The sequence below is a fragment of the Ceratotherium simum genome, chromosome X (assembly GCF_057802395.1).
Source record: "Ceratotherium simum simum isolate JZ-2026a chromosome X, ASM5780239v1, whole genome shotgun sequence".
Classification (NCBI taxonomy): domain Eukaryota; kingdom Metazoa; phylum Chordata; class Mammalia; order Perissodactyla; family Rhinocerotidae; genus Ceratotherium; species Ceratotherium simum.
The window spans coordinates 44046242-44054316 of record NC_141940.1 but is presented as its reverse complement, the minus strand read 5'-3'; the positions used below and the strand labels follow the sequence as shown (position 1 = coordinate 44054316).

The 8075-nt window shown below is 44.5% G+C and overlaps 1 protein-coding gene across 4 annotated transcripts; it reads left to right on the top strand.

Annotated features, from left to right (window-relative positions):
• The first annotated feature begins 529 nt into the window (after positions 1-529).
• On the top strand, positions 530-5247 carry ARMCX3 (armadillo repeat containing X-linked 3). 4 transcript variants are annotated; one of them, XM_087426935.1, is made up of 5 exons: positions 530-668; positions 1158-1277; positions 1558-1618; positions 1879-1949; positions 2195-5247. In XM_087426935.1, the coding sequence occupies exon 5, from the start codon at positions 2341-2343 to the stop codon at positions 3478-3480; it is 1140 nt and encodes a 379-aa protein (XP_087283061.1). In that variant the 5' UTR covers positions 530-668; positions 1158-1277; positions 1558-1618; positions 1879-1949; positions 2195-2340; the 3' UTR covers positions 3481-5247. The 4 variants fall into 4 exon arrangements, with proteins under 4 accessions (XP_087283061.1, XP_087283063.1, XP_004441038.1 ...); XM_004440981.3 differs by having other exon boundaries at positions 532-668; positions 1198-1277; XM_087426936.1 differs by lacking the exon at positions 530-668 and adding an exon at positions 677-821.
• The last annotated feature ends 2828 nt before the right edge of the window (positions 5248-8075 follow it).

Sequence of the window (8075 nt, the reverse complement as noted above, 5' to 3'; positions counted from 1 at the left end):
CATCCAACATCGCTCTCCAACTCCCACTCTTTTTTTCTCAAATGAAAATAGCTTTGTAGTAATTTTTTTTTTCTCATAAAAAGAATGCAGGCCAGGAGCAGGAGAGGGCAGAACAAAAAGAACAAAAAAGTATCAAGAAAGTAAAAACCACACTCTCCAGATCTCCTTTTCTGATAGCTTTTCCGTTTCAAATCTGGGACTAGCTTTCAGAGGAAATGGTAGACATTAATAGCTGGGACGAGGGGAGGTGGAAGGAGAGGTTACTGTCCCAGGAGCCTAGGGAAGGAAGAGGCAATTTTTCAAAAAGCACAAGTGGCCAGTAGCCCCAGGGGAAGATGCTGTCCCTTTGTGGTAATCAGAGGAAGGCAAACACAACTACAGGGAGCCGGGATTAGCAAAGAAGAAAGAGTAACAAGGCCTGGGTTGGGGGAGGGAATGGAGGAGGGCGGGCGCTCTTCTGCCGCACTGCTGGTAGGAGGGGAAATTGGGGACCCGAGTTGGTGGATGACGTAGATCTCACGTGACCAAGAGCTGACGTGTGCAGAAGTCCTTCTTGTTCTGGTCGTTGTTCCCGTCTGAGTACCAGCTCCCCATTGCCCTAAGGGCGAGCAGGCCTGCTGCAGAAGGAAGAAGGAGGAGGAGAAGGAAATTGTCCCGGATCCCTGCAGGTCAGTGCCTGGGAGAGTCCATAAGGCGGGGGTACCGAGGGCATAGGGCGGAGACCGTCGCGGGTCCTGAGGCGCCTCCGTCGTCTCTCCCTCTCACCGCCGGCTTTCCAAGACATCTGTCCCGCCCGCAGCCGATTTCAATACTGCGAAATGGTGAGCAGGGGGGTGTTTGCGGAGAAGCCCAGAGATTCAGAGGTGGGAATACGCTGAGAGCCGAAGCCGTAATCCGGAAAGGGAGCTGTGGCCTGGGTGTTGGCCCCCAGTCCTCCAGGACAGTCCCGGCGGGGAAAGGCTGGATTTGGGGCGGGGGGGGGGGCGGTGTAACGTGGTGTGTCAGCATAACTCCAAGAGGGGTAATAGTGGGAAACCTTTGACAACCAGGCCTCCGAATTAGGAGTCTCATGTTCTGGGGACTGGTCCGTCCACCAAGCACTCGGTAGCGGCTGTTTCTTGTCTTTCTGACTGTGGTCTGTGTCTTCCTGACCATAGCTCTGTGTCTAGTGGGTCCGAGCCTCTCCCGGGTTGCCAGTCTTTCCGTAGGTTGCGGCATTACGCCAGGCAACAGAAGAGGAAAGAAATTAACCCCAATCGGTGAAGGTCGATTTGAGGGTAAGACCATCTGGGGACCCTAAGAGGGGCGGTGGTGGGGGTGGGGAGAAACCAGAGATAGCAATAATCTAGGTTAGGTCTGAGTCTGTGTTTCTTGCACTCTCGGGATTGTGGTGAAATGGCGTGCGTTGTGTGTGAATGTGTGTGTGTGTGTGTGTCGCAGGGGGTGGGGGTGGGGGTGGGGGAGAATGACAGAAAGGAAACCTATCAGATAGTTTGTTCGTAATCCTCCTCTATCAACAGCACTTAGTCCCCATGTTTTCGATCTGTCATCCTGCAGGTCTGCTGTAGCAGGTGGCACCACTTGAAGCGAGGGAGGAAGTTTCTTCGGATCAGTAGAGGTCGGTGTGGGCGTGGGGGCTGCCTGGAATGGGGGAGGGGTTGGAAATCGGCCGTGGTTGGACAGGCTCACCCAGTCCTACCGTATTTCCCTAACATCCCTCCCTGAATTCGGGTTAAGGAAAGGGCAGACATGTGCATGTTTTGGATGGCATAGAGAGGTTAAAAAAATCCGACAACCTAGATGGTGAATCAGGAAAACTACTAATGAAGAGTCAATCCATCAAGCCCTCAATTCTCACTGACTCTGGTCTCTCTGCAGATCGAAAGGGTTGTTGGGCGTGGCACACCTCCAGGGGAGGGAAGAAGGGGCAGACTGCCTGTTTGGAGGAGGTTAGTGCAAGGATGCCACTCCCTGGGGACACCCGAGATTGGGGTGGCTGAAGCCCCAGCAGAGACTATGGGCTCCATTGCCTTTATCTAGGCTTGGGGAGGGGGTGGGCTGAGAGAGTTTGTTAACAATCTACACTTCCTTTCAAGTACTCATTTACTACTCTCCTGGCCCTCTGTGCAACTCCCTGCATGGGGCAACACAAAGAGAAGAGAAACTCAAACCCATTTCCTTCCTCTACCCCTAGGTCCACCTCCAGTATCAGCTATTGTGGCCTTGAAGTGGCTGAAGACAATCACTCTCCACAGGCCTGCACCCAGGCCCATAGCCCTCCTTCCCCAGCCTGAGTGACTACTCTATTCCTTGGTCCCTGCTATTGTCAGGGACGATTGCATGGGCTACGCCAGGAAAGTAGGCTGGGTGACTGCGGGACTGGTGATTGGGGCTGGTGCCTGCTATTGCATTTATAGACTGACCCGGGGAAGAAAACAGAACAAGGAGAAAATGGCTGAGGGTGGGTCTGGGGATGTGGATGATGTTGGAGACTGCCCTGGGGCCAGGTACAATGACTGGTCTGACGATGATGATGACAACAGTGAGAACAAGGGTATAGTATGGTACCCACCTTGGGCCCGGATTGGGACTGAGGCAGGGACCAGAGCTAGGGCCAGGGCAAGGGCCAGGGCTACTCGGGCTCGTCGGGCTGTCCAGAAACGGGCTTCTCCCAATTCAGATGATACTATTTTGTCCCCTCAAGAGCTGCAGAAAGTTCTTTGCTTGGTTGAGATGTCTGAAAAGCCTTATATTCTTGAAGCAGCTTTAATTGCTCTGGGTAACAATGCTGCTTATGCATTTAACAGAGATATCATTCGTGATCTGGGTGGTCTCCCAATTGTTGCAAAGATTCTCAATACTCGAGATCCCATAGTTAAGGAAAAGGCTTTAATTGTCCTAAATAACTTGAGCGTGAATGCTGAAAATCAGCGCAGGCTTAAGATATACATGAATCAAGTGTGTGATGACACAATCACTTCTCGCTTGAACTCATCTGTGCAGCTGGCTGGACTAAGATTGCTTACGAATATGACTGTTACTAATGAGTATCAGCACATGCTTGCCAATTCCATTTCAGACTTTTTTCGTTTATTTTCAGCGGGAAACGAAGAAACCAAGTTTCAGGTTTTGAAGCTCCTTTTGAATTTGGCTGAAAATCCAGCCATGAGTAGAGAACTGCTCAGGGCCCAAGTACCATCTTCACTGGGTTCCCTCTTTAATAAGAAGGAGAACAAAGAGGTCATTATTAAACTTCTGGTCATATTTGAGAACATAAATGACAATTTTAAATGGCAAGAAAACGAACCTACTCAGAATCAGTTCAGCGAAGGTTCACTTTTTTTCTTCCTAAAAGAATTTCAAGTGTGTGCTGATAAGATTCTGGGGATAGAAAGTCACCATGATTTTCTGGTGAAAGTAAAAGTTGGAAAATTCATGGCAAAACTGGCTGAGCATATGTTCCCAAAGAGCCAGGAATAACTTCTTGATTTTGTAGTTTAGAAGCAACACACATTGTAAACTGTTCCTTTTCTCCACCTTGTTTATATGGTAAAGGAATCCTTTCAGCTGCCAATTTTGAGTAATGAATATCATATTGTTTCATCAATGCTGATATTTACCCGAGTTGGTCTTCAGGTCTAAGCTGGATGAATGAATATCACTACCTGTTCTGAAAACATGTTTGTTGCTTTTTATCTCGCTGCCTAGATTGAAATATTTTTACTATTTCTCCTGCATAAGTGACAGTGAACCAATTCGTCATGAGTAAGCTCCCTCCTGTCATTTGCATTGACTTCATTTGTGTATCATCAATAAAGTTGTGTGTTAATGCTGGAAAGAAAAAAAGAAAGAAAGAAGCAAGAAAGAAACCATCCTTGTCCTTCGGTTTATAATCTAGTTGGAGAGATAAGAAACATATAAACAAAAAGATAACTGAGAATATCTGGAGCATGTACTCATTGTCAAATGTGCACTATCGGAGCACAGAGGAAGCAAAGGCTTCTGTGGGATACAGCAGTCAGCTACAGATTCATGGAGAAAGCGGCTATCTAAAATGAGTCCTGAACCGGGGAGGTAGTTAGGGCATTCCCTGAGATGAGAGTAAGGGAGGACTGGTGTGAGAAAGGCATGCAGGTAGGAACTCTCTTCCTATGACAGTGAGAAGACTAGTATGCTTAGAGTGGAGAGTGTGGGGAAGGGAAGTAAATAAATTTGGAAAGCTGGGAGAAGCCAGCTTGTGGAGAGCTGTTTGAATATTATCCCACTGAACACCGAGAGCCACTGAATATTTTTGACTAGAAAAACAGTTGGAATTCATATAAAAGTCCCTCTCTCACCTATGTGCAGTGTCCACGAGGGTGTGGCAAAATGGACCCTTTCAAACCCTGGTGGTATGAATAAGTTTAGACTGGCACAAGGTTTGTGGAGGGCCATTTGGTAATGCATATCATAAGCCTTAAAATATGTAAACCCTTTGTCCTAAGGGAATAATTGAATAATTGGCCAAAGACTGAATGTACAAGGCTGTTCATGCCAGCACAGTCTAAAATAGTAAAAATTGGAAACAAGTGTCTAGCACACTGGATTGGTTAAATAAATTAATGGTCACATGGTATATGATAAATATGTTGATTCAAATCCATATTGCCAGGAAAAGATATTCATCATGCATTGTTAAGTGAGAAAAGTAGATTAGATAGCAGTATTCATAGTATGATTCCTTTTTTTTGGAGAATAATAAAACATATGTTTAAGTAGACACTAAAAACTTTGGAATTACAGACACCCAAATAGTAATAGTGATTATCTTTGAGTGGAAGGTTAATGAGTGATCTTTACCTTTTTACTTTTTATTCATTTATGTGTTCTTATTTATCTAAAATGAATATTGATTTTTCAGAAATTTTTGAAAAAGGAAAGTGTTGGGAACGAAGCAGGTGATTGGAGCATGTACTGAGTGGAAAAAATATTTAGATTAAAAATGAGACGGGTTGAAGTTTCTTCTTTGAAATGATAGATGAGTGGTGAAGATAGGGCTCGTTGTGAGAATTAAATGAAGTAATACATGCAAAATACTTAGTATGTTCTGGCACATAGCAGTTAGTTAAGAAAAGTGAGCACCCTTAATTTCCTAGAATGCAGGGTTGATAGTTTTTTTGATTGACTTTTGTTTTGCTGGGGGCATTCTGCCATGTGTCAGTGTCTTTTAATAAATAATAACAATAAAGGCTAGCATTTATTAAGTGACTACTTTGTAGAGTTCTGTCATTCCTGCAAGGCAACTGTTAAAATAATTTCTCAAAGGAATAGGGTTTTCTTATTTCTAAGGATTCAAAGTGTTTCCTCAGACATGATCTCACCAGCTCCTACAACATATTCCTTGTCGGTTTGGGGATGTTATCCTTCTTTATATATGAGGCCAGGAAAGGGTAAAACCCTCTGTTCAGTTATGATCTGGTTTTAGCCCCAGGCTTCCATAAAATTACTCTAATGTTGTCTATAGTGGACAAAAGGACCAGGGACTGATTGGCTTAAAGTTGTTGGGTATGGTGACCCTATTGAATCATGCACATGTGAAGACTCATTTGACACCAGTTTTAAAGACAGGGTGAGGGAACAGGGAACTAATATTTTTCTTGCTCTATTATTAGGTAGGAGAAAAAGATTTGGGAGGAGAAGTCTAACCCATTTACAATAAACTGAGTTTGGGGTACCTGTGTGACATCCATATGGAGACACCCTATTGTCATTTGAATGTTTTGATCTGGCTCTCGGAGGAGAAGACTAGGCTGCAAATAAAGATTTAGGAGCCAGCAGAGGATGAATGATACCTGAGAACATGGGAGTGGATGTGATTCCCAGAGAGAAGGCACAGAGTGTAAGAGTAGAGGGCTGCAAAAAGAACTGTGTGAGGGACTGGCAGCTGGAGAGAGAAGCGCAGAATTGAAACTGAGTGTTTACCCTTAAAGACACTTTCACTACCCATATACCTATTTATTATATACACAAAATTGGATGACACTGTAGATAAACTTTCAGAGCTTCATTTAAAATTTTTCTACTTTCTCCTAAAAAAACACTCATTGAAGATAGTAACGAAAATAGAGACAATGAGAAAAAACTTGTCCCCTGACCCAGATATGTAACTTGAACATCTAAAAAAATATTCAGATGAAGCCATGTTGAACTTGGGGAGCTGAGGGACTTTTATGCCTGGGGTGAAAATGAGGTTCATGTTGAGTAATAAAAAGCCACCACGCGGCAGGGGCACAGGCCTGACCAGCGTCCATCTGCTCTTGCAGGTGTCTTTTCTCCTTCCTTCCCATTCTTCTTCCCTCTCCCTCCCTCGCACTGTTATCTTTAGTTCCTCCTCCTGGGGGATCATCGGCACTAGTCTCTTTGTGCTTCTGTGTCTTTTGGGGTGACCATTCAATTCCCATGACACCAGGTCGTGCACCAGTGGGCATTTAATACAGAATAATAATTGCTGTTGCTGTGGTAATACGGTGACCCTGGGTGTGACTGGATGCCAAGATCTTTTGGAACCCTTGTTGAACAGAGACTGCGATGAAACTAGTCTTAGCGTGGCACAGCCCTATGTGCACTGCATGTACTTTCGATGTCCCTTACCTGGTATCATTTAGAATTGAATCACCCGGACTTTGGGAAGTGCTGTGTGAGACAAATGTGTGACCGCCTGGTCCAGGCAAGCCACATGCTGATGTCCCGACGTTTTCACATCGGAGGTTGCCACTCTCAATCACTTTGGGAAGGGCACAGTTCTCGGATTGTGGCTGTGATTGTAGCAGCTCTTGGGGGCAGGGAGGAGGCAGTGTCCTCACTTTAGAGAGGATGGCAGCTCCTGGGAAACCGAGGAAATTAGGAACTCAGAGCTTATCTTGCTATTTTGGGTTCGTTCTCATCTAATGGTTTTGGGAGTATAAGTGGTCTATCCCAGACAAATGTGTTCAAAAGAGACTTTACAAACACGGAGTATAATTCTCTTATAAATTGTCACCCAAAGCACAATATTTCAAGGCTCAGGGAACTGTTTTTTTTTTTAATTCATATTTTACTTGCCTTGTTTCAAAAGAGATTCTAAGTGTAGGTTTAGCAGATTGATGTGGTTCAGGGAAAGTTTGTGTTTATGCCTGTGTTTGGTTAATTTCTCTAAGTTCCCTTGAGAATGGCTTTTCTAAGAATGATTATGACGGTTTTCAATGCTATCTTTTTACATTCATTTTACATCACATCCCAGGCTGAAGGTTTTTTCTGGGGTCTCTGTTTAAACTGTGGCTCTTCCTTGCCTTTAAACCAGAACTATCTTGCTGCCCTCCTAGGGTGCAGAAAACTAGGATAATGGCCCCTGGTTTGCCCTGCCCTGGGGTGTGGTGTAAAGCAGGGTAATGAATATTTACTTTCAGAGTGGTAGACCTGCACACTTGACCCTCTCCATTGTGTTCCTCTCACACCTTGTGTGAAGAGTCTGAGGATAGACCTGGGAGGAGGGAGAAGGAAGGGCTTGGGAAAGAAGCCTTATTGAAGGGGTACCTTTATCCTGAAAGGTTCATGCAATATAATTCAATCCACCATTGAGAGTGGGCTGCGTGTAACTCTCTGGCCTTGTTGACCATTTGCATTTTAAAATGTGAATGTGTAGGAGTAATACAAGCATCTTTGTTTGGGCATACAGCCTCCTGTTTCTTGAGCATTTCTAAGTTCACAGAGGACATAATGTGTTATCAGACGAGGTGGAATTTCTTTTTGAAAATAAACAGGATGATAATTTGTTACTATAAGAAATATTAATACCAAGTGGACAAGATTATTAGTGTTGGCTGCTCAGAACATTGTCTCCTTAAGATCAGTCTACATCAGAAATCAAATTATCATCAGAAGGTGGTTTATTTAGTGCTCAGGGAATCAGGGCAACTGACTTAGATGTCATTGCCCTCAAAGTAGGAGTACCTGGTGTATCCATGTCTGCTATGGGGATTGACCTGTTGGTTAAATAAAATACTTGTATTCAAGAGCTAGAGCACATTTCTCCCTGGACAGAATTATAAATTTTGTCT

What these genes read in the sequence shown, in the direction of transcription:
- ARMCX3 (XM_087426937.1), top strand. Translation starts at nt 2,341, where the DNA reads ATGGGCTACGCCAGGAAAGTAGGCTGGGTGACTGCGGGACTGGTGATT.